Genomic DNA, 26,032 nt, shown 5'->3' with positions numbered 1-26,032 from the left:
GAATGATGAGATTGAGTACAGTAACGAATAACACGATGCGATAGAGTGAAAAAAGAAAAACATGGCTATATATATATCAATGAATAAATTCAGAAATCATATATAAAAGTAACATATGTGAGAAAACGATATTGTTTTTGCACCAACCTTATAGAAGCAATGAGGTTCATTAAAAAGAATTTCAAAAACTACCTGGTAAATATACCCGGTAAACCAAGCGCATGAAAGATACAATAGATGTTTACTAATGCTGGACAAAAGATCACCATATAAAAAATTAAAACATTTTACTTTTAATTTAATTATCAACTATGTTTTAGTATTTTTTTTTTTCATTTAGTTTAAAACATAGCCTTGGGCTAGTAGGAATACAAACAAGCCAAAATGCGGCGCACACAGGAACTTGTTGGGAACCCGTTTTGTAGAGGGATCCCGTTTATCAGAAGTTTGTCAATATAGGCTGCATGTTCAATTTCTTGAAGGTCGAAGGGATGCGTCGTCATAGTTTGTATTAACGAAAGTGTAACAAAAACACTTAGCAACAAGCAATGTCATGAGTACATGTAAGACATTTAATGATGATTAAGAAAGGATTCAGAATAAAGCGAATTTACACATGTACATGACAATTTATTTGTACAGAAATGTTACAAACATTACAGAGTGTTTGTATGTATATGAACTAGCATGCATGTAGTAAAATGTTCGTTTCATGTATGTGTGCGTGAATGCATACAAGAGTTCATTGAAGTATACATTATATGCTGTGTAAGTAAGAATTCGTTAAGATGTAATGAGAATTCATTTCATACCTTGGAAAACATAGTTTTGCCAAGGAGTGTCCAAGGTTTGCGTCCAATCACATTCGAAGTTTGAACTAAAAGAGAAAGATAGAGAAAGAGAAGCAGAAGTAGAGGGAAGCCACCTGTTGAGCAAAACGAGAATTACCACAAGGGCAGGTAACCGGTGTGTATTGAAGGTGTGTGTATGTGTGTGCGTGTGTACGGGTTGAGTTACACATGTTGGTCTTAAAAGGCATGTACCCATAAACTCATCCTAAAATACTGTCTCTAATTATTCGTGCTGCATGCTTCTACTACTAACTTCTAGGAGACAAATAACTCATCAAGGCTATGCACCATAACTGTATTTCTCATTCAACAAATTTTTAATGTACGTTTCCACACAGAAACCCTTTCTCTCTACACGCTACTAATGAAGATAACCAATAAAGTTGTTTTTTTATGCTAGAATGAGATTTCTTGTTTCCTTTATTTCTACATTTTGGCGACCACAGCAAGACGACGATCATGCAACATTCGTCGACTTCATTTCTACTAATCCATCTCGTACTAATAGACAATCTTTCATTGACCAGTTTGTGCATATCTTTTACATATCCTTTAATATTTTTGTTTAATTACGTGTAATTAAAAATGTTTAATTACTTGTAAACGCCAAAGTCTGAGAACGATTAAAAGAAGATTTATTTTATTGAGAAATACACAAGGACGAGCCACTACAAGTGTTGCGGTGCAAGTCGTCCAGGGACAATCGACCCAACAACTAACAAGGTAGACACGGACAAAAAATAAGCAGCAAAAAGGCAAAGAAGAATGACAGAGACAGGTTATTTGGTTAAAGACGAAGGTTCGCCTTTTATTTGCAAAGGAAAGCGAAAATTCGTATCATCTGGATGCTGGTCGCCTGGAAGGTCGTACATCACTGGAGGCTAAGGTCTGGAGGTCCGGAACAGGTACTCTAGGCGTAGCGTGGTTCAGGGTTGCTCGCTGGGTCTAGAACAATCGGCTAGACGTCAATGCGATCCGGAACTGATGGTGGACACTGAGAATGAGGTGGTCAGTATTAAGGAACGGACAACACTGAGAATGTAGGGATCAGTGTTAAGGAACGGATGACACTGAGAACAGAGGATCAGTGTTAATGAACAGACGACACTGAGAACGTAGGGGTCAGTGTTAAGGAACAGACAACACTGAGAACATAGGGGTCAAGGTGCGAGCGAGGTTGCAGGCCAAATTCGGTCGACATGACTGGTAGCATCAGTCGTCGCTTCGGAAGCCTCCTTTTAAACCCCGGCCCAGTTGACCTGACTTGACCAAAACGAGCTGATTTGGCCAGCGTGATGTTAGTGATGTCGCTCCCTATGAAACAGACACATAACTCTAATTAATTCTAGAATGAAATTTATGCAATCAAAAGTAGATTGTGAGTTTGTTGATTTCATTTAAATTGATTTCATTTAAAAGCAAAAATCTCAATTGCCTGTTTTGTTGGCGTTTTGTTGATATATTTAAATTCTGACGTGTGTAGCGAAATCAATGATGAAAAGAGATAGGGAAGGTGAATGAATTCACTAAACCCGGATATGTTCATATGTATAGCTCATGTTAGCCAATCGCGTCCTTTGTTTAAGGTAAGGGAAAGCGAAGAGAAACAGCAGGGGTGACGAACAAAGAAAAACAAAGGAAAATGGAGACGGTGATTTTTAAACCGTGACACAAGTACTGTCGTTGATTTAACGAAAGAAAGAAAGGTTAAGGGAATTACTCACTTCCAGAGAGAATAAGTTAAAGGGCTCTTTTTTTTTGCAGCACATTCTCCACCGCTCAGTGAAGTTTGAGGCCATATGATTGCCTTGGGACGTAAGGTTACATGAAATTTCGGATGCGATTCATTGTTTAAACTATAAAAAAAAAAAAAATGAGGAAAGAAAAAATTTAAAGCGTATAGTTTCCAGCTAAATATGAAATCTAATAGAGAGCCGAAGATTCAGCACCTTATCGTCCTCTGATGATCTCCTTTGTTTATCATCTGGTGGGGAGATGTAATAGTTGGAATCTCGAGGATAGAGTTTTCAAGCACGCTTTGCAGAGGATTGTTGGACTGCAAGGGTGCATTCTGTAGCTGTTGATTCTCCAGCACAGGATCTAGTTCTGCCTCCAAACTGCTCGTCCTATCACCTAATGCTCATTAGTGGCATAAGGACACTGTAGTCTTTTGTTCATGATTGAAAGAACATGAGCGTAGTTAGGATTGACTTCAATTAGGTCTACAGTCTCGACTAGGGACTCATATTTGCTTCAGCGTACAAGTTGCTTTAAAAGGACAGACTTAGCTTTCATAAGCCAGGTGGGCATAGAATCTCCAGTAGCTGATTTCCTTTGGAAATTGAAAAGACGTTCGTGGGGAGTACAAGTAGTGGAGGTGGAAAGCAACGGGCGAATGTTACGGAAGGCTACATCTACTCTTTCCCAATTTGTGATGTGAAGGTTTCTCAACCGCAGAGCAAGACTCACTATTCGCCATTATATCTTTCCACTTGCCCATTACCTTGAGGATTGAAGGCAGTTGTTCGACTTGTAGCAATGCCTTAAGAAAGCAAGAATTCCTTTAGTTCGTCCGACATGAAAGCTGTTCCACGATCAGAATGTACAAAAGGATTTCCAAATATGGAAAATAAGCTATTTAAGTATTTCCGGACAGTTGCAGCTGAAACATCGACACAGGGGAAAGCAAAAGGAAAGCGAGAGTATTCGGCATATGCGTGCGTGGTGAAAACGGTGATTGCTGTTAGATTGTCTCTTCCTGAAATTTGTCCCGGCCAAATAAAGCTGTCGCTACAGGTGTGCTACTATCGCCTCCCCGGGAAGGTTACTTGGTTGAGGAACGTCTTGGGAACGCAACCAGCTCCCCGGGGAATAAACGATATCCAACGATATCTAAACGATAGACACATGTTGAAAACATCAACGAAAACGGGTCGATCCGCCGTCAGCTATAACTGTCTGGCATGGGTCGCATTATGTGTGGTTGTTGCAGGTATCTTCCCATCGTCAGCATTAATGGCATGCTGAAATTGAATACTTGTATAAAAATTGCGACAAATGCATTTTTATAAAAAATATATATAATTTATTTAACAGTTAACAAGTAGGAAGCATATTTAGTCGACCCATTGCATATAGCGTACAAGCCTCAACTGTTTAAAACAATGAAATTATATTTAATTCTCTCTATCTTCATTGAGAGAGAGAGAAGGGCGTGAAAGAGAGAAATAGAAATAGAGAGAGAGAGAGAGAGAGAGAGAGAGATAAAAAAGAGAGAAGATATATTCATACAGGTTAAAAACTGTTTTGTTTTCGAATGCCTGTTCTCCAGGTTTGACCTTTCAAATTGTAAGGCCTTATATCGTTTTGCCTTAGTTCAATATTATAAACAATCTGTCATTCTTGGCTTAAGTCATCACAGAACCTTTTTAAAATCACAGACACCTGCTTTACACAATTGCACCGCACAAGTTAGGCACAAGGTTCATTAATGTAGAAGCCACTAGCTCCCACAGAAGGGGCTACGCCATTGTGCCACACAGGGTCTAAGCATATTCGTAATGCACCACTTATTTCCTGTTACATGCAATCACCTTCACCCAGTTTGTTGGTTCGTTTACCTTTTTTTTATTTATTACACTCGTGTCTCCCATTTTTTTTTAAATTTTAGCTCTTTCTTTAATTCTTCCGTCATATGTACAGAATACTTTCAGCACTTTTGCTGTTTAGTTGTACAAATAGCCTTGAAACCTATCATCACAAAAAAGGACACATTGGGTCGGTACCGGTATATAGCGCTTAAATGTTTATTTATATTTATGTGATTATACATAGCATGGGTGTAGTGTGTACTATTTTCTGTTGTAGCTTCATATGCCCACATCGAGGCCTACACGGTGCATGCCGATTTCTGCACACAAAAGCTGAGAGACTAGAGGAGGAAAGGGTCCAATGTGTCGTTACTTGACCTTTGAAGTTCATGTGGATAAATTCTTGTAGTCATCTTCAGTGTGAAATCTGGTGTACATCAGATTTCTCCTCTCATCTGAGCATTTTAATCATTTTGTAATCTTTGCCAGGAGTTTCTCATGCTTGTTGCTACTGAATGTGTATCTGTTTGCTTTCGTCTGACCAAATATTCATCTATTGTTTCTTCATTTGAACCTGGAATCTGTCCAGTACAAAGGAAAGAGATATGCAAATTGTAGTTCTGTTGGGATTAAAAAGGACTGTATACAAGGAGTTTTTTTCCTTTTTTTTTTTGCAAGAGACAGAATACAATTTCGTTAATCAAACGTAATTGTGATTTTGTGAAGAAGACAGCTGCGTGGGTGACAAAAGATAAGCAAGGAAAAAGTCTTACCCTTTTTTAGTCTTCAGGCTATTTTGGCCCTATTAGTATGGTGTTAAGACAGTTTGACATTCAGCTGATCCCCAAATTCAGTAGAATGATTAGAGAACCTGGCGTTGACGCGTGAGCTATGTGAAATAATCAAGGTGGAACGAGTCCTGCTATTGAGATTGAAGAGCGCGGTTTAAGAAATGGATCGGCAGCTCTCGGAAGTAGAGCAGAATAACATTGAGGAAATCAAATATGCCCTCATAAAAGCTTATAGAATGGACCCATTTGCAGCCTTCAAACGATTTACCACTCACCGTCTATGTCTGGGAGAGACTTTAGACAAGTTTCTGGTGGACTTGAAACAGCTGGCATGGCTGGTGGGCAAAATGCTGCGAGAATGCTGGATGAAAAGTATCTTCATTAGTGGGCTACTGTGCCATGTCAGGGGACTTTTGCGGTCCTCAACTAGAATGGATACCCTATCATTGAAAGAATTGCTTGAAAGAGCATATGCCATGGATCTTGCCACTGCAGTGCAAACTATACAGGCCCCTCATGCACTAATGCCTGGCCAGCATAGCAGGAGTGGCTGCGTTAACTGCTTCAGATGTGGGGGCCCGAACCATTTGACCAGAAACTGTATGCAGTGTGACAGTGAGATAGATCAACTGTTTTTGTTGCAATAAAACACCTAGCAAGAGAGTGTCCAGGAAATGGGAACAATGGCGAGACGTCAGTGCCACTTTCTCCCCATTCAAATTAAAAGGAGTGCTCCCCATGATTAAAGTCGTTATTAATGAGAGTAAGCGCATGGCGCGGGTAGATTCTGAATTCTCTCCACCTCTCATGACTGGATTAATGTGCAAGTCAATCAGCATCTGAGGTCCTAACAGTCAGCGGTGAAATCCTCTACAGCAAGGGTATCGGGACTGTCACATTAGCCATAGAAGATACATACCCTGTGAAAATTGATGTTCTGGTCATGGACACATCGCTATTGGGCTTCAGTATGCTCATCGGAATGGATATATCAAAATGCTGGATGGAGTTTGCATAAACCAATTCAGTGATGTCACTTTTCCTAAAACGGAGCTTTGTGCCTGTGCTGTGATCAGAATAGAAGAACCAGACTTCAGTGCTGATTTCAATGCACAAATCAAAGTTTGGCCAGCGTCCTGGAAGTAGTCAAGCAATCAACCGCATAATGGATTTATAAATAAAATTCCAGAGTATCCGACGTCCAAAAATATTTGACAGGAATACTGTCATGAATTGAAAACATAGTTGAGCAATGGATGGCTACTTCAATATCCTGAGGAAGAACTTCGTCCCCTGAAAAGCCATTCTATTAATGCCCATTTCTCAAGAGAATAAGTCCAAGGTGCATCCGGTGTTGGACTTTTGTGAGGTGAATGAACACAATGAGGTCTACACAGCACACGCTGATGTCTGCGCACAAAAGCTAAGAGAGTGGAGGAGGAAAGGCTCCAATGTGCCATTACTTGACCTTCAAAGGGCATATCTACAAGTGCATGTGTATAAATCCTTGTGTCTGTACCAGACTGTGATCTTTGAAGGAAAGAGGTACTGCCTAATGCACATGGGTTTTGGGCTCAATGTAGCACCATCTGTCATGCGAGCTATTGTTGAAGCTACACTCTCAAGGAAAAACGACATCTGGCAGGGAACATTGACATACATTGACGATGTGTTTATCAACAAGGACGGGGTTTCTGCTGCAACCAAAATGAGACAACATTTGGTTTTTGAATTAGCAAGCAAGGAAGGAACTAGAGTGGCTGCAGAATGGTGAGAGTGCTTGGCCTATCAGTTCAGGAGAAGGGCCGCAGTCTGATATGGGAACAAGGGAATGTGGTCCCCAGTGTACCCTGTGTACTTACCCGACAAAGTGTGCTCTCATTTTGTGGAAGGTTTGTTGGGCACTTCCCAGTGGTTAAGTGGCTCAGGGTGATTTCAGCATTCATTCAAAAGAGAGTAGTGGATGTGACAAAAGGCTGATATGACAAAGCGACTGACGTTCCTTTAACAACAATGATTGAAGAGATTGCTATAAAAGTGCACCAAGAAGACCCTGAGCTAGACGTGTGGGTTGATGCAAGCTCCTTAACCACTGGAGTATGCTTGGAGTATGATGGAGCCGCTATGGAGGATGCGAGCTGATTGCAAAAGAAAAGAGATACATAGCATATAAATGGTGAAGCTTGATGCTATACTAAAATAAGTGATCATGGCATTGATGTGGGAAGCAACCATGCTGCATTTTCATACTGATTCTGCCTGTGTGCACAAATGGATCATAAACACCCTCACAGGGAAGGCTAGGTGTGCACCAACGCAGCAAGTGAAATGCTGATCAGACAGCGACTTAACGAACTTGCAAGTTTGGTCAAGGAATATAGACTGTCCCTAGATGCTGTCCTAGTGAGGACATAACATAATTGAGTTGACACTCTCAGGAGTATACCACAGTGATGGCTTGATCTCATCAAACAAGCAGTTGAATCCCTGTACTGTGCGGGAGCTGTGTCGCCAAGTAAATATGACCTTGACTGGATGAAGTATGTCTATCACCAAAGTGGCCACCCCGGCGTAAGATGAACGTTATACATTGTCAAACAAGTGGATCCCTCGATTCCCAGACGTTAGTTAGAATTGTGGTGAGAGTTTACGTAAAATGCCAATTGATTAATCTACCACCCACATGTTGGCAAAAAGGGAAATTAGATCTTAGTGATACTTGGTTCTGAATGGAAATGGATGTAACCTACTACCAAGGCAAACACTATCTGTCACCCATTGACTGTGTACTCACGAGGTTCTCTATCTGGCATCATTTGAGACAACAGAACGTGGCAAGCATTATCAGCCACCTAGAAATCCTGTTTTGTGAGCATGGTGTGCTGGCAAAAATACTCATTCACACTGATACAGCATTCTGCAGCAGGGTTTCGAGGACATTCTGACTGCACTTTCGTTGTACGTACGCCCCCTCTGGCAATGGCATTGTGGAGCGCTGTCATTGCAGTTTGAAGCGAATTGTGGCAAGGAAACACTGTTTCATAACGGAAGCAATCTATTGGTACAATGTTACCTCTAAGGACGATGGGTCACCACTGGGTGACCCAGCTAACCTGATTCATCGCTGCCGCATTTGCATGAAGGGCATCGACGCATCCTCTCCAGGCAAGCCCAACCTCAAACTCTTCAAAAATAAACAAAAACTGAAATACTGCACCAATATGACTTGAATGATGGAGCGGGGAGGAAGGAAGAAAGAGTGAAAGTTGTCGATGTTGTTGTTGTTATTATTATTATTATTATTATCATTATTATTATTATTATTATTATTATTATTATTATTATTATTATATTTTTGTTTTGTATGATGTGTCTGCTTTAAAGAAAAAATGGTAAAATTTGCAAAGAATGCGCTGATGGTTGTTGTAAAAATAGAATGGAAATTTAAATTTCGTTCCGTTTCAAATTCTGTACATTTTTTTTTTTACATTATGTCCAACTCATCGTTCACATTCTACATGTCAACTTCATAGATTTTCGGGTATGCTGACAAGGTTGTGAGTGTCTATTCCGAAAGCCATTCTTAACATGAGGAGGTTGGCGGTGTCTCTTCCAAAGGCCGTTCTTTACATGGGGACGTTGGGGTGTTTATTCGTTGTAAGCATAACGGAAAACCTATAAAAGTCGACATTTCCAATGTGAACGGTGAGTTGTTGGAGTGACGTAAAAAAAAAAAAGAAAAAAGAAAATACTAAAAAGGTATACCAAATTGATTTTTTTTCGTTTAAAAATTAAATTATTTCGTTTTTGTTAATAAAATTTTATTTTTGTACAAAAAAATCTTTCTTTTTATTTATATAAAGTATGATTATTAAACGTTATTCTTTCGATTACTTTCGTTTTAGGGGGGGGGGCATAATTAAAAAAAAGATTAAAACGGAAGGAAATTAAAATTCCCGTTCCATTTTTACAACAACCCAAAAAACAGCGCATTCTTCTCAAGCTTTACCGAAAAAATCTTTCCGATTTATAAATTAAAAATTCTATTATGACAGTTTCTCACAAATAAATCACGAATCGATTAAATTACAAATAATTTTTGATTCTGAAAAGAAACGAAGGATTAAATTATCTCCCTTTATTTTAGCTCTTTTTTTTTTTAGCAATCATTAGTGTGCAATAGCTGGATGTCAAGTTGTATGATCATTACAAAAAGGTAAATATTGCATGAAAAATATGCATTAGTTAATGTATTGTTTAAACATAATGATTTTATCTTAATAAAATTTGTTATGTTTAAAGAAGAAACGTGAATAAGTTGTGAATAGGAATTAAAAGGGCTTAACAAAAGAAATTCTCCCACTCTTCCCCACATGTGCTTTTTAAGCCAAGATTGACCGCAGAGAGTTAAACATTTAAATTATTCTATTAAAACATAGGGTTTGTATTACTGTACACATAGATTCGAAAAAGTTGTCAAAAAAACAAATATATAACACATAAATGTTATCAAAGGCAAGATCTTTTCTACCAAACTGGATATAATTTTCGTGTTTTTATTCAATGTAACATGTTTATTCAGCTCGAAAAACATGCAGTGTTTACCGATGTATTGGAAAATTCAAAATGGCGGCCAACTCTCTCTTAAACACGGTAAGTTCGGGAAAAGGTGTTATAAATAATAAACTCGACAAAATACTGTTAGAAATTCGCTCAATATATATTTCCGTGACATAGGTTGACATATATTCGGTATTTTTTTAAATAGTATTTTGTCTAGTTTATTATTTATAACACCTTTTCTCGAACTTACCGTGTTTAAGAGAGAGTAGGCCGCCATTTTGAATTGTCCAATACATCGGTAAACACTGCATGTTTTTCGAGCTGAATAAATATGTTACATTGAATAAAAACACAAAAAATATATCCAGTTTGGTAGAAAAGTAACTTATCTTGCCTTTGATAACATTTATTTGTTATATATTTGTTTTTTTGACAACTTTTTCGAATCTATGTGTACAGTAATACAAACCCAAAACATGTAAACTATTCTTTAAAAAATTAATAACGGATTTACTTGGGTTAATTCACTCATCAACAGTTGCGTCTATTCAACAATCGACATTTTATTTTAAAAATTTATTTTCATTACTAATGATGTCAAATGAAAAGTTGGTATTTCGTTTTACTATCGTATTCATCAGAATCCCCCCCCCCCAAAAAAAAAACAGCTTTACCACCTTATTTGGGTGGGTGGGGGAAGGTTACATGTAAAGATGCTAACAAAATATCCACAAAATTGGAATTTAATATATAAATAAATATTTTAGAATAGGAAATCACCTTCCTATATAAATTTAATTTGTCATGGCGCTAATTATCGACACTCCTAATAAAAAATACAAGTAAAACTTAGGAAAATAAAATTAATTCATCGTAATTTTTACTCTATATTGAAGAAGAAGGATCAGAGATTAAATCGGATATTCTTTATTTTACATTGAATAAAACGGACGAAATTTGATTTGAACGTCACAAAACAACAAAAACATAAACAATGAGAAATTAACATGGCGTAGCAAGCAGTATCAGAATTTTTGACACCCCTAACACGAAACTGCGAATAAAATATAAAAATCTCGTAATTTCTCTGTTAAAAGTGGGTTATTTATTTTCTTTATGGATTATACTTCCAAAATAAACTATTACAGTTGTTTTAAAAGTAATAGAATTTTTTTTTTTTTTTTTTAAACAGTAATGAATTTTCCGAACTCAATATTTTTCAATTTTTAAACTTTAAAAATCTATCAAAATTTTTCTATTGATTCTATTTTTACGATATTTTCAGGGTCAATGTGAAATGTTATGTTCTTTCCAATAAACCGAATATAATATTTTAGACAAACGTTTTTTTTTAATTCACGCCCCCCATTTTCAAGTTTCTCTTAAAAAGTAAATAATTAATTTATGTTGAATAGTTTTATATATCACAAATTGAAGAGAAAAGGTCAATAAATAATATATTCAAATTTAAAACAAAAAAAACCCCGGTTTTTTAGAAATTTACCTGTAAAGTCCGAAGTTTAAAACCTTTTTTTTTTTAAAAAACAAACACATTGTTTTTTTTTTGTTTTTTTTAATGAAACCTTGGTCCTTGCTCCTTTAATTGAAAAAAAAAATTAGGGCTTGAATTACATTTTTCGAGGAGTTATAAGCTTGGAAAGACAGGGGGTCGAATAATTCACGCCTCTCATTTTGAAATGTCTATTAAAAAGTAAATAATTTATTTTGAATAGTTTTATATATCACAAATTGAAGAGAAAAGGTCAATAAATAATATATTCAAATTTAAAACAAAAAAAAACCCGTTTTTTAGAAATTTACATGTAAAGTCCGAAGTTTAAAACCTTTTTTTAAAAAAAAAAAACATTGTTTTTGGGGTTTTTTTTTTTTAAATGAAACCTTGGTCCTTGCTCCTTTAATTGAAAAAAAAATAGGGCTTGAATTACATTTTTCGAGGAGTTATAAGCTTGGAAAGATGGGGTGGAATTATTCACTATTTTCACAAAATTTCTGATACTGCTGCCCGCACTGCTACGCCATGTTAATTTCTCATTGCCGTAGCAGATATACGAAAAACAGGTTTTATAAAACATTAAAAATATAGAAAAAAAAAACTTAATTCAAATAAACATTAGATTTTTGAGTTTTTGCTCAATCATTATTCAAATGAAATATAACAGTAAATCTTACTTTTGGCTTGAAATATTATGGAAACGACATAAATATGTTATTCAAAAAATGTTCATCTTTCAGCAGACAACACCTAAAACAATTAATTTCCGTTAACTGACAGAATTTCCTTTAAGCTTAGTTTTCAATATCGTAATTTGTAGACCAAAAAAGTAATATTTAAATTATTTTTATTTAATTCTTCTTTATTCTAAAAAATATCAATTTTTAATTCGTAAAACTAAGCTTGCTTTTTTTTTTAAATTTTAACTAATTCCTTAAATTTATCGGAAACTTATTAAATGCTTCAAATATTTGTTCATGGTGTTTGGTTTGGTTATTTTCTAGAGAAAGTATTTTATTTTTGGATTTGCAGATCATGATTGAGTTTTGCAAAAGGAAATGAAATAAAAATTAACATTAACGTTTGGTGCATTTTAGCGCAGGAAGCTTAGTTTTAAATGGAGGCGTGTAACCAAATTTATTATTCGACATTTTAGAGAAAAATTAAAATTTGAATGATATGCAGGGACGTGTAAGTTTAATAAACTTTTAACTTTTGTAAGAATTGTTGGCAAAAAATTGCTGAAACTATTCATAAGTGGCAGCATGTATTTCGACTGTTAAAAAAAAGAAAAACCTGAGTTTGTATATAGATGTCTTTTATATTAATGTGCATATGAGATTATAAGATAAACGAATTAAAAAGGACAACAAGTCAAGTTTTTATCTGTTATTCTATTAACGGGATTTTTCTTTTGTTTGAAACAGACTTGTTAACCAAGTGCACAATTCCTACATTCTCATTATTTTGTATGATAGGCTGCCATATTCTCGGGCTCTGGGCCCTGGTTAAAGTATTTTCTACTCTGTCTGACAACTGAGTCTCTCTCTCAGCCCCCTTGTCCAGTCTATTTAGGACAAGCTTTTTCTATTCTAAACTTTATTGGGTGACTTCCTTTGTAGCCTTTTTTCGGTGTTGTTGTTTTGTTTTGATTTATTTCAGGTGTCCAACCTCAAAGCTTGACTTAAGCAGCTGGTAGGTTTCAGGAGGACTCAAGCACCAGTATTTCAGTGATGGTACTACTGAGGTTTTGATATAGACTTGGAGTCTACCCCCTTCTCTGGTTCCCAGGCAGATGAGGCTTCAGCTGGATCTGGAGGCTGGAGCAGACTATGAAAACATAGTAGTGGAGGACTAGTACGTTTTGGTGGAGGTGCAAAACATGACTGGCTTTAGTTGCTAGAGGGGGCTGCAGTTCACTCAAGTGGCTGGAGCAAGCCAAAACAGGTAGCAATTTGTCCTAAATTGCACCTCCAGTAGTTCTAGCACAGTTATTTCTCAACAGCATAGATTGTTCATGCCCAGCTATTGAAGGTAACACAGATGAAAGGAGAGTTTCACTCAGAACCTCCGTAAAGAAGAGAGCTGCATGAGAAACCCAGTTCCAGTTGTCACCAAAGGCATACCATGAACTGCTTAAAAAGTAAATATGGTGCATTAAATGAAAACCCCTGCCTTATACATCTACAGGAGGAGCTTTGCAATGTGGGATGTACTGCTTCCAAACAAATAAAGTCTAGAAAAGCTGTCACGGTTTGACTACTATTTAGCTGATTCAGCTTGCCTGAAAGCAGCTCGAGGTGCTAGTTATGACAGTTGAGTTAGTTGCTGCACTGAATCAGGTTGACTACAACAAATTTCCAGAACTTGATGGTTTGCTCTATGAATTTTTCTTAAGGCTGTCATATATATATTCAGTCCGGATGTTTTTACCCACTGGTTTGATATAAGTTCTATCTAATAGAGTGGGCACATTACTGAAGAAAAAAGAATGGTTATGTAAGGGGTTGGGGGACGAGATAACTTTAGGCCCACAACTCTGTTAAATACAGATTTAAAGATTTTGACTAGAATTTTTGGGAATTGAGCGAGCCTTAGCAGACTATACTATGAAATGGAGATCAATTCAGAACATTTACATCTGATTCATACGGTCATAGAAGGTTTAGAATATGACACTGAAGCAGTGCTGATTTATTTAGATCTGCCCAAGACCTTTGATAGGGTTGACCATTGATTTCTGGGATATGTTTTAGAGGCCATTGGTTTTAATTTGAACTTCTGCAGATGGATTTCTATTCTTTATTACTGGCTGACAGCAGTAATACAAGTAAACAAGATGTGATTGGAATCTTTTATTATCTCTTACTTGGTACGTCGGGGTTGTACATTGTTGTCTATGCTTTTTCTACTTACATTCTTTGCAAGTTGAGTGTCTGGGGTAACAGGGTTGGCCCTGCACAGAATTATTTTGCCTGCTGGTGTGTGAACCAGGGTTTCAGTTTGCCAATGATGTGATCGTGTAGCTCAAGCCATAAAAACATTTGCGCAATTGTTGAGTCACTTGATCAGTACAATGTGATAGGAGTTGTAATAGACCTTAGCAAATTCAACAGCCTAAAGTTGGTTGCTTGGAGGGACGTGGCTGTGCTGCCAGGCCATTTCAATTGGACAGATGACCCAGTTCAAGTCCTTGGCATTTGGTTCAGACCAGGTCTCCAGTTGAAAAAGTGTAGTCAAAGGTTGAAGCATTTGTGGGGATTTGGCTTTGAAGAGGACTTTCCCTTAAAGGTAGAGCAGAGGCATGCACCACATACGTCTTTCTCTTTATTTTTACTGCTTAGCTGCACTACCTCTCTCTGTGAACTAATTGGTGGCTTTAATGCATCCTCTCTTTTCACTTCTTTGGAATGATAGGAGGTTGCCTTTTCATACAGAACATTTCATACCCAATATCTAATCAATAGGGGCTTGTGGAAAGTCACAGATATGCCGAAAGATTGGCTTTCCTCACCAGAACTCAAATAGAGGAGTCTGCATGGGGTCCTCATTCCTGACCACTTGGTCGAATGCCATCAAAAGGATTAATTGCAGTTCTTCAACAGCTGAGTCTGTCAGATGAATTGGGCACCAAGCACATGCCATCTTTAGGACTTGACTAAATCAAATGGCTATCCCATAGAGGATCAGTCAGTTAGCTAGTAGTAATTTATTTTAGGTGTTAGTATACTCCGGAATGCCCTTTCCTAAAATATTATTTTATCCTCAACCTACCCCGACAGTTCTTATTCCTGAGCTCATTGCACATCCCCAATTTCTTTTGACCCTTAAGCATTGCCAACTCCCAGTTAGGAAATGACTCGTTTTCAGTGATAGCTGGAAAACAGTAAAAATTTCATATATTAGATAGGCTTGGAGGATTCCCACTAATACAAATGCAATTAACATTGTATTTGGTTCATTTATTTTTCATTAGTTATTTTTTATTTTGGGGTATTTTTTTTTAAAGGAATAGTCTTTTTCTTTCCACTTCTTATCATGAATTGTCAATATTTTGTAAATAAAAATCATTCGAACCACACTGGGATAAGTTTAAGTAGATTAGTGAATATAGTATTTCGGTGTCTGGAAATAGTTAAGGGAATAGGCTAATTGCACAACCTTCTTCCCACGCTCATTCCTACTTTTGGCCTTGTGCCACATTGTCAAAAGATTTTGTAAAACTTTGGAAATAAATAGTGAGTTAAGTTTTTGACAGTAAAGAAAGAGAGAGAGAGAAAGAGAGAGAGAGAGAGAGAGAGAGAGAGTTAGTGTTCTAAATTGAGCTAAGAGATGTTGGTACAGAGGAGTTCTGACAATTGTTCTTGCATGACATAGATTTTCAAAAAAGAGGTTTATTCCTTTAAGTAATATATTGCATTTTTTTACCTCCGTTTAATTTTATAGGAACAAAATATATTGGATTCATGCAAGATCTTAATAAGTAAGTCGCAAAAAAAATAATTTTTGTTTCTATTCTTATTTGACTAAGAACCATGTATTGTGAAACTCCCATTCAGCTAGTGTTGTTATCAAAAAAGGCAACAAGATACTTGAAAGAAAATAACAGAAAAGAAAAACAGAAGTTAAGGCAACTCTGTGTAGATAAATTTTAAGGAACTTTTAAAGCAATAGCCACTATACATTCTATAGTGTTATATAAGGCAATCTTATATTTGGAAAAATGTTTTATTTTCTAATTTATATTAGTCAGGTTATAGTGTATATTATACTGTAATCTATTTAATTAAAAAGATCAAATAAATTTTGTAAACTGCTTCGGCAGTTTCTGGGACAAACTGTATTTCCTTATTGAGACCACCATCTACTGCTTTGGCAATTTCTAAAGCTAACTTGATTCGTTGCTTGTGGAGAGGAAGTGTTTTTTTTTTTACTTAACTTTGTTTCATTATTTGATTGATTATTTAACGTCCTAAGTTGCCTCTCCAAATTTGCTTATTTTTTTGCTTAGTCGATGCTAATTATTCCCCCCTATTTCCTAGATAATTTAATCCATTGCCATAAGCGCCAATGTATTGGATTCATGCAAGATTTTAATAATCTATAACAGATAAGTGGCAAAAAATCATATCGTTTTTTGGTTCTTAATTAGAATTACACTTAATTAAAAAACAATACAAAACATCTTTATGGTGTGCATACTCATCACAGAAAAAAGATGTCATACTCTTTGATCAATTTACGTGATTTTTAAGATATGACCTCTTCATTATGTGACAGGTATGTACACCATAAGGATTTGTCTGTACTTTTTTATTAAGTGTAATTCTAAATAAGCATCTTTTTTTCTATTTTCATTTGATAAAGAGTTATGTATAAACACTTATTTCATTATTGCTGTTGAAAAATAAACAAAAAATGAAATGAGATACTTTAAAAAACAAATAAAATAAAACGGAATTTAAGTGTAGATAAATTTGATTAATAGTAAGCAACATACAAGCTGTCTTTAAAAAGTTTCCAGACTTTTTTGCATGGGCATTTTTACTTATAGCACACACATAAGTAATCTCTAGCTGCAATGCACTTGTTGTACTGTTACGACAACTTCTGGAAGGCTCCATGGAAGTCCTCTTGTGTGAGCGTTACAATGACCCTCATCACAGCCGCTTTCATCTTCTAAATTGTCTCAAAACAACACCTTCTAAGGTTTTCCTTGAGCTTAGAGAATAATCAAAAGTCACAGGAAGCAAAGTCTGAATGATAGGGAGGGTGAGGAAGTGTCTTGATACCCATCTTGATCAAATAGTCTGTGACAAGGATAGAGTTGTGGACTGGTACATTTTCACAAATCTTTTGTGTCTTCAGTTCTTTGCAAATACTTGTGTGGACAGTTCTCGCACTGACATAAACCTGTGTACTGATTGTCTCTGTAGACACATGACAGTCCTTGTTTATAAAATTCTTTATTTGGTCAGTCAACTCTGGCGTCCTGACTTCTGTACTCCTTCCACACCTCTCATCATCCTTTACAGACTCCCTGCCTTCCTTGAATCCTTTATGCTACTGAAAGACTGATGCACGATTCATGTAAGATGGTCCAAAGGCAGTCTGAAGCATTCTATACGTTTCTGTGGCATTTCTTCCAAGTTTAAAACAATTTTATTGTATATCATTCTTCTAAAGTGTCCTCACGACCAGCTTGCATTTTTGAAATTCACCAGCTATGACAATCGGGCTTTAGCTGTTCATTTGAAGCTGAAATAAAAAAAAAAACATTGCTCAATCATCTCAAAAGATTTATAGAAAACACATACTAAATTTTCAAAAATCTATGACAATTTTAAATGCTAGTACAAAAAAGTCTGGAAACTTATTGAAGGCACCTCGTAGGTGTAAGATCTGGTGTTTGCAATTAATTAAAATTAACTTATTCTGCATTCACTTACATTTATTTATTTATTTGTTAAATGTTTTAGGCAATCATGCATATTAACGTACTCGATTATGGCCTATGTAAATAGAAGGTTGTTTCACTAAAGTAACATGATCTGCTGACATCAGAGAGTAAATTATGGTGGCCATGGTTACGCGATAGATTACTATTATGAGGATAGGTACTTTGTTTCAATTCTCAAAAAAATTGCTAATGAATTTATAAAACTGGTTCAAAAGCAACTGCATTTTTTCCACAAAAGATAAAGAATTATTTTCCATTTGGACACATCCAATTAAAAGGGAATATCTTTTGCCAGAGAAAATATTGTAGTGGAGTTTTATTTTTTAAAAGTGTATCTACTTATTAATTTAAAAATGCACCTGTTTTAAAATAATCCTTGTAATAGTCGTCACTTAACTCTAGTCATTGTACTTTATTCTGTGACGTCAGAAGATTAAATGAATTTAATAGAACGGCCTTCTATTTACGTAGGCCATGTTCGAATAGGTTTATATTTAATTTGTGCATTTAAAGAAAAAAGATTTATTTTTTAAAAATAATTTTTTTTTAAAATATAGAATGTTACATTGTTTTTTGTAAATTTAAAAAGATTTATTATTTTAAAATAATTATTTTAAAATATAGAATGTTACCTGGTTTTTGTAAATTTAAAAAATGATTTATCATTTTAAAATGATTATTTTAAAAACTATAATATTACATTGTTTTTGTAAATTAAAAAAAATGATTTATTATGTTAAAGTGATTATTTTAAAAACTATAATGTTACATTGTTTTTGTAAATTAAAAAAAATGATTTATTATGTTAAAATGATTATTTTAAAAACTGTAATGTTACATTGTTTTTGTAAATTAAAAAATGATTTATTATTTTAAAATACTTATTTTTAAAGTGTAGAATGTTACATTGTTTTTGTAAATTTTAAGAATAAAGTCCACAGCAAATAAACTGGACATCCTGTTTTAGTTAAATTGATATAAAAGAAAACATGTTTTATGCACATTTTTTTAAATATCTGTTACAAAGATTAGTAAATCTTAATATTTTTGCATAAAATACCAAAAATGTTTTAATTTTTTTATTATTTTAAAACATATTTGTAAAATGTTTTTGACTCCTAATGGGGGTATGAGACGAATGGATTCGCCAATCATTTTTATAACCAACGGTTGTGCTAAACAACCAATGAAAACGTTTAAAAATTATTATAAAAATTGTCGAATTTTGGATTCAATCAGTTTGCCGTTTACTACGTCACGGACGGCATTTAATTCTTGGCCGCCATCTTGGTATCTGATCTGAACTACGCCGCCATCTTGGTTACTGATCTGAATTACGCCGCCATCTTTGTTCAACACAATATCTCAGAACTTAAGAGGTTAACTATGCCACGGACAGCATTTGATTCTTGGCCGCCATCTGGTCACTGATCTGAACTATCCCTACCTGTTCAACACAATGTCTCAAAACTTAACAATATTACTTTAGAAAATATTTATTCATTTTTATTTTAAGAAAAATTTAAATAAATTGTATTTGTATTATTAAAATATATTATTAAAAAAGCTAATTAACACAATGAGTGCCCATGTAAGATAATCAAAGTAATTTTTAAAATAAAATAGGAAGTCCGGTTTAGTAAGTGAAGCATTTTTATATGAATACAAAGTTTTTATCTGAAACTGATACTCTAGACTTGAAGTCGCCTCTTCATCTGATTCAGCAAAATATTTTTGTTCAAAGTATTATGAGTTGCATTAGTTTGAGAAATGTGTATCAGTTTTTGCAGTTATTTCTCTTTCTATTTTTCATTTGTTTTTACATTTATTGAATCACTTTTCTTTAATCGCTTGATTTTCTTCCTTTTTCATGTCTCATACAGTTAAGGGGTTTTGCTCTTAACCAATAGATGTATGTCTTGACACTATCCCAGAACGATTACTTTTATTTGTTATTTTAATGAAACCTCTTCTGTTTTTTTAACATAGCTAGCCTTCTGGAATCAAACCAGACATTAAATTAATAGGCTATAATTTTTTACCCGTTTTTAATGGAGACTAGTAAAGAGGGATAATTCCTTTGAACTAAAAATATCTTACCCGTTTTTAATGCAGACTAGTAAAGAGGGATAATTCCTTTGAACTAAAAATATCTACAAAAAACTTTTCTAAAGTGAGATGAATTTCTGTATAAAATGAAGTCTATATTTTGACATTTGAATAAATTTGGAAACTATATCATCGTTTATTTTATTTTATTTTACAGATTTTCGAGTTGGAAAAGTACAATTTTTCAAACATTTGTATGATGATTTTTTATAAAAACTGGAAAATGGACAATGAAATGTTTAGTAACTTGTGATTCTAAAAAGGAGAATTTATGTTGAAATATACTTGAATATATAAATACTGATTTATTTATTTCCTAATTTAAATATTACTTAACACCATTGTTGTACATCCTTGCAGCATATACTATATATATATATATAATGAAATCTTTTTATCATGGAGTAATACATGATGTCGAAAATATATAAATTAACGCTAAACAAATATTGTTGAATTGATACACAAAATATCCTTTGATACTAGCAATTTTATTTTCCACATTACTAAAAAATGTATAATATGAAGCATCATACAGAGATTGATGAAACACATGGAAGTACAGTTTTACAGAAAAATAATTTAAATCAACATATACAAGCTGATACAAGAGAGAAACCATATTCTTGTGAAATATGCAATAAATCATTTCCACGTGATTGGAATTTAACACAACATATTCGAATTCATACTGGAGAGAAACCGTATTGTTGTAATGTTTGTGGAACTTCTTTTGCATATAAAGGCACCTTAGCAAGCCATATGAATGTGCATACTGGAGCAGGACCACATGTTTGTCAAATATGCAGTAAAGCCTTTTCAGCAAAAGGACTTTTAAAGCATCATATCCGAACACATACTGGTGAAAGACCTTATTCTTGTGAGGTTTGTCAGGCTTCTTTTACACGTGATTCATCATTAGCAAGACATATGAAAACTCACACTGGAGAGAAACCATATTCTTGTGAAATATGTGGCCATTCCTTTATACAGAAGACACACTTGATAACACATACGAGAATGCACAGCGGAGAAAAGCCATTTACCTGTGAAATATGCAGTCAATCATTCTCACGGATCGCTCATTTGCAAAAGCATGTTAGAGAACATACTGGAGAGAACCCATATTGTTGTGAAATATGTGGAAATTCCTTTACAGAGAAGTCAACCATGAAAAAACATATGAGAATACATACTGGGGATAAACCATATTCTTGTGAAATATGTGGGTATTCCTTTGCAATAAAGTCATACTTAACAACACATATGAGAATACACAGTGGAGAAAAACCATATTCTTGCGATGTTTGTGGAAATTCCTTTACACGAAAGTCAAATTTAACAACACATATGAAAATACACGATAGAGAAAAAGAATTTATTTGTAAAATATGCAGCAAATCGTTTTTGCATGAAAGAAATTTATACTGCCATATACGAACTCATACTGGCGAAAAGCCTTATGCTTGTGAGGTTTGTGGGACTTCTTTTAAAATGAAGTCATACTTGACAATACATATGAGAATACACACTGGAGAAAAGCCATATTCTTGTGAAATATGCTGTAAATCATTTTCACAGTTTGGTACCTTACAAATGCACGTCCGAAGACACAAAGGAGAGAAGCCATATTCTTGTGAAATATGCAATAAACCATTTACTGAAAAAGGAAAATTAAATATCCATATTCGAACTCATACCAGAGAGAAACCATATTCTTGTGAATTTTGTGGGATTTCCTTTGCACGAAAATCATCCCATATAAAACATTTAAACGAGACGCACTCTGGATAAAACATTTACTAAATATGCATAAAAATGCCAGTATGTGTGTGTGTGTGTGTGTGTGTGTGTAAAAATATTTAACTGGTAAACTTGCAGACTACTTGTCACATGACATTGAAATTAAAAGGAAATAGTAATCATACATCAGAAATGGTTTTTAATGAGTAATATCTATCCACGCTATGCAAGAACGCAGACTCATCTATATGAATAATGCATACAGAAATATGTCGACAAGTTGAAATGCAAAATGTTCATTTGAGCTAGCCAGCATATGTTTATTAAAAATTCACTGATAGCTTGAAGTAGTTTTATTTTAAATCTTTCTTATCTACCTATCAATAGCTTAAACATTAGGGAACATAGCTGGAGAGCTTAATGTTTTGGATTCGATTCTAGCTGATGCCCTCCAAGATATTGTTTTATTTTAACTTTTGAAATCAGTGCTATAGATATATTCAATAGATAATTGCCATTGTAATAATAAATACGAAATCTGCATGAATTAAAATATATTTAAATGTATTTTACAGCTGTGTAAGGTTGGATGCTTTCATTCCTCTGCTAATAATATGCACATTTTGATTTGCATTTGAATATCGGGATGCCAAACCCTGTTAGCAGATGACTTTTACACTACTCACCACAACAAAGTATGTAAATACTTCCATTGGAAGATCTGTGAAGAGATGCAGCTCGAAAGACTGACGAACATATGGGAACATGAACCAATAACATCAAACAAAAAGGTGACCGTGTCCTACAGGACGACCCCAAAAAACGGGCCCCAACTCTAATTAGGCCTTGTTTCTTAGTGTTTTGTCCGAATGAAATGAAACTTTGGTCATAACTAGTTTATTATATTCAAAACATCACATCAAAACACTAGGGTCTTTGGCCTTTTTTCTCTGTTCTACAGCATATGTTCTAGATGGCCTCCATTTAACTCTGTGCATTTCTTGAGGTGCAGCACGAAGTTGTCCATGACGTTCTTACAGACCGAATTCGTCATGGCTCTCATCTCCTCCCTGATGGCTTCCTTGAGTTCCGTGATGGTTCTGGGTTTCCCTGCGTAAACTCTGTCCTTAAGATATCCTCAAAGAAAAAATCGGGGGGGAAGCCTTAGGTCCGGTCTATGGGGTACCCACACAAAATCTGTCTTGAGACTGATCACTTGACCTCCGAAGTTCTCTTTCAGCCAATCGCGGGACAGATTTGAGTTGTGAGAAGTTGCTCTGTCCTGCTGGAACCAGAACTTGCTCATGAGCAATGGGCAGATGGTCTGGAGCTCACTCTTGAAGGTTTTGAGAACCTCCACATACCACTCCATGGTGACTGTCACTACAGTGCCAGATTCTTTGATGAAGATTGGTCCAATGATGCCTCTGGCCGAGATTGCAGCCCACACCATGCACTCAGGGGCTTGGTGGCTACTTCATTGGGTTTGGAGGACCCCCAGAAGACATTTGTCTTGGAGTTCGCCTTTCCATCAAGATAGAAATGGGCTTCATCTAAGGTCCAAAGGAGGTCATAACTAGTTTATTATATTCAAAACATCACATCAAAACAATTTGGTGTCTCCTCGAGCATCTTGACTGCCATAGCCCTCCTTTGCTTCTTGTTTGAGACTGTAAGGGTCTGCAGCCTCTGTATTCTGTATGGGTAAGCCCTGATATCGTTCACCAGCACTCTACTGCAAGTCTCCTGGGACATACCGAGGGACTGAGTTCACTTATGCACAGAGCGTTTCAGACTCTCCTGGAGAGATTCTCGTACTCTTTCGACCAGCTCAGCTGTTAGCTTCTTGGGACGTCCTGAGTGGCTTGGTCGGTTCTCTCTAGCAGTGTTGAAGTTCTCCACAGTCCCATACTTCTCAAAGTGGTCCATCCAGTTCATAATTCTGCTTTTGGATGGAGCCTTTTCACATTCGAACTGAGGCATGAAACTGTCCTGGGTTTTCTTAAACGAGCCTGTCTTGTAGTAAAATTTAACACAGTGAATTCTTTGTCCCAACTCCCACTGGGGTCTTGGTGTACTCACGGTCCTTGATTTTGCCATGTCCTGTAAAATAAGGGCAATCGGTGAATAAATAATGGTGATATCGCATAAAGTGTACACGGGCCCATGACAAAGATATACAGCTGGGCAGATATATAAAAGACAAGGCAATCAAGCCAGACATTGTGATATGGATCAAGCCTGAAAAAACTGCACTAATTATTGATGTCACCATCCCAAATGACTATGGCCTTAATAAAGCTGATGGTCCTGGATATGACCTTAAACTATATCCAGTGATGAGGCCCCAGCTTGCAGGCTTTGGGGAGTGTGGAGCCACCCTTTAATTGCCATTGCTCCTAGATCCACTCTGACCCGGAGTGGTAGTACCTGTTAGGGTCCCAACTATGGGTTAAATAGAAACCGACTTGAAAACAGCAAATATATTCTATTAAAAATTTTCTTCAAAATCTTTGGATTCAGCATTAAATAACCTGAAAAGGGTTGATATGCCGTAAAATAAAAGCAACCAACCAACCAAATTGAGCTGAATGGGAAAAGATAACCAAGTATCAGGACGTCAAGAATGGTTTCAAGATGACATGGTCTCTGAAAGAGATAGACATTATGTCGGTTGTGGTAGGAGCAATTGGCTTAGTGAAAAAGAATCTTAAGAAGTACCTAGAAACAATCCCTGGAAGACCAAGCTGTAATGAAATACAGATTGCAGCCATAAAGGGAACATCTATTCTATAAAGAGCTCTTGGATATAAATCCAAACCATAATGAAATCAAGTGTTAGCTCCGCGAGGAGTTAGCTCCCTTGATCTCTTAAAAATTTATTAAGTAAAAAAGATTAAAAAAGTGATGAAATCTAATGCAGCAACACGTCTTTGGAGCATATACCAGAAAAAGTCATACACTATCTACTATGAATATGAAATTCCTACAACTACGTATCTAGAAAATGGAGCTATTTAACCTGATATAGTGATATTGAAATCCTAAGGTTTTATATGCGACATGAAAGAAACTGAAGTCTTATCAAGATCTCCATCATTTTAGTAATTATAGAAGCAATGAGGTTCATGAAAAAGAATTTCAAAAACTACCTCTCAAATATACCCGGTTAACCAAGCTCAAGAGAGATTCAACCACCAGACAAAAGACCATCATGTAAAAAAATAAAGAAAAACATGTTACTTTTAATTTAATTATCAACAATGTTTCTAGTATTGTTTTTTTACAAAATATTTCATTTAGTTTTGAAACATTTTTGACCTTTCGTTAATCAGCTGCATTTATTTCAAAGTTACTTAGCTAATTTATGCAAGTCTCATTTTTTTTTTTTTTTTTTTTTTTTACAAATTTAGGTAAAAGTAGCACAGGTAAAAAGTAGCACTAGAAAAATAGTGTAAATATGTAAAAGTGGATGAATGGAAAAAATGACGCTATTTAAAAAGTCAGATAAACATAATATTTTCCATATGGTCTACTGATATATTAAACTACCGACAAGAGAATTCATATAATTATTTAATTTGTAGTTTGACCTTTAAATCTTATTTTAAAGTTTGTATTTGTACACTCTATACTATGCGGAATTTCTTTATCAAAGTGATATTGAAATATAGATGTTGACACATGTTTTTTGTACTTATGTAAAAAAACAAATCAATTTTTCTGCAAGTAATATTTTAACATTTTATCCGTCAATTAATATAGCTGTATAAGAAGATGAAAAAGTAATATGTAATTAGCAATAAATATTTCTATTTAATTGATGAGAATATGTTATATTTTCTTTAATCCTGATCTTTGACATCTTAATCTCGGTATCAATCCTACACAACACTCATTTTTAAGCATCTAAGATCAATTTGATTCAAGCACAGGATTTTTCTGTTATATAATGTAAATGACTGTTGTACTTTTTTAAAAATATTTGTTGGTATGAATAAGTTAGAAGAAATAATGAAACATGATTGAACTACAGGAGCTATTTTTACTATTCCTACAGTGGACATAACTCCTACATCTAAACGACAAAACATGGTAAGATAATCCATAGCAAGACATCCTTCTTTTATTAAAGAAATGAAAGTTGAAGCAGAGTTTGCTGGAAGGGATTTCAGGCATGAACCTTTCCTAAACGTCGTACCATTTGAAGGGGGTAAAACATGACCCAATCTCATGATTTTTCAGATGGTTTGCTGTTGCTGGACTTTGTGTCTCTGCAGATGTTGGTTTACTGGGAGTTTCTTTAGGATATATGTTTGGAATATTGGGTGGTGTAAGCTAAGTGCGATGTGAAGGTGTATTATGCAGAAATATCTGTCGTATTGAGATGCTTGCGGTTTCTGTGAAGAACC

At 35.2% G+C, this 26,032-nt stretch overlaps 1 protein-coding gene across 2 annotated transcripts; it reads left to right on the top strand.

Annotated features, from left to right (window-relative positions):
* Nucleotides 1–9,391: 9,391 nt before the first annotated feature.
* Nucleotides 9,392–21,725, top strand: LOC145242312 (uncharacterized). Of its 2 annotated transcripts, none has more exons than XM_080105318.1 (2): nt 9,392–9,448; nt 20,035–21,725. In XM_080105318.1, the coding sequence occupies exon 2, from the start codon at nt 20,391–20,393 to the stop codon at nt 21,669–21,671; it is 1,281 nt and encodes a 426-aa protein (XP_079961444.1). In that variant the 5' UTR covers nt 9,392–9,448; nt 20,035–20,390; the 3' UTR covers nt 21,672–21,725. The 2 variants fall into 2 exon arrangements, with proteins under 2 accessions (XP_079961444.1, XP_079961445.1); XM_080105319.1 differs by lacking the exon at nt 9,392–9,448 and adding an exon at nt 15,753–15,791.
* Nucleotides 21,726–26,032: the final 4,307 nt, after the last annotated feature.

This window comes from Euprymna scolopes, chromosome 21, assembly GCF_053919585.1.
Source record: "Euprymna scolopes isolate OS-2025 chromosome 21, ASM5391958v1, whole genome shotgun sequence".
Classification (NCBI taxonomy): domain Eukaryota; kingdom Metazoa; phylum Mollusca; class Cephalopoda; order Sepiida; family Sepiolidae; genus Euprymna; species Euprymna scolopes.
This window is presented reverse-complemented; position numbering and strand designations above follow the sequence as displayed.

Excerpts from the sequence above, each read along its gene's own strand:
- LOC145242312 (XM_080105318.1), top strand. The coding sequence starts at position 20,391 with ATGTATAATATGAAGCATCATACAGAGATTGATGAAACACATGGAAGT.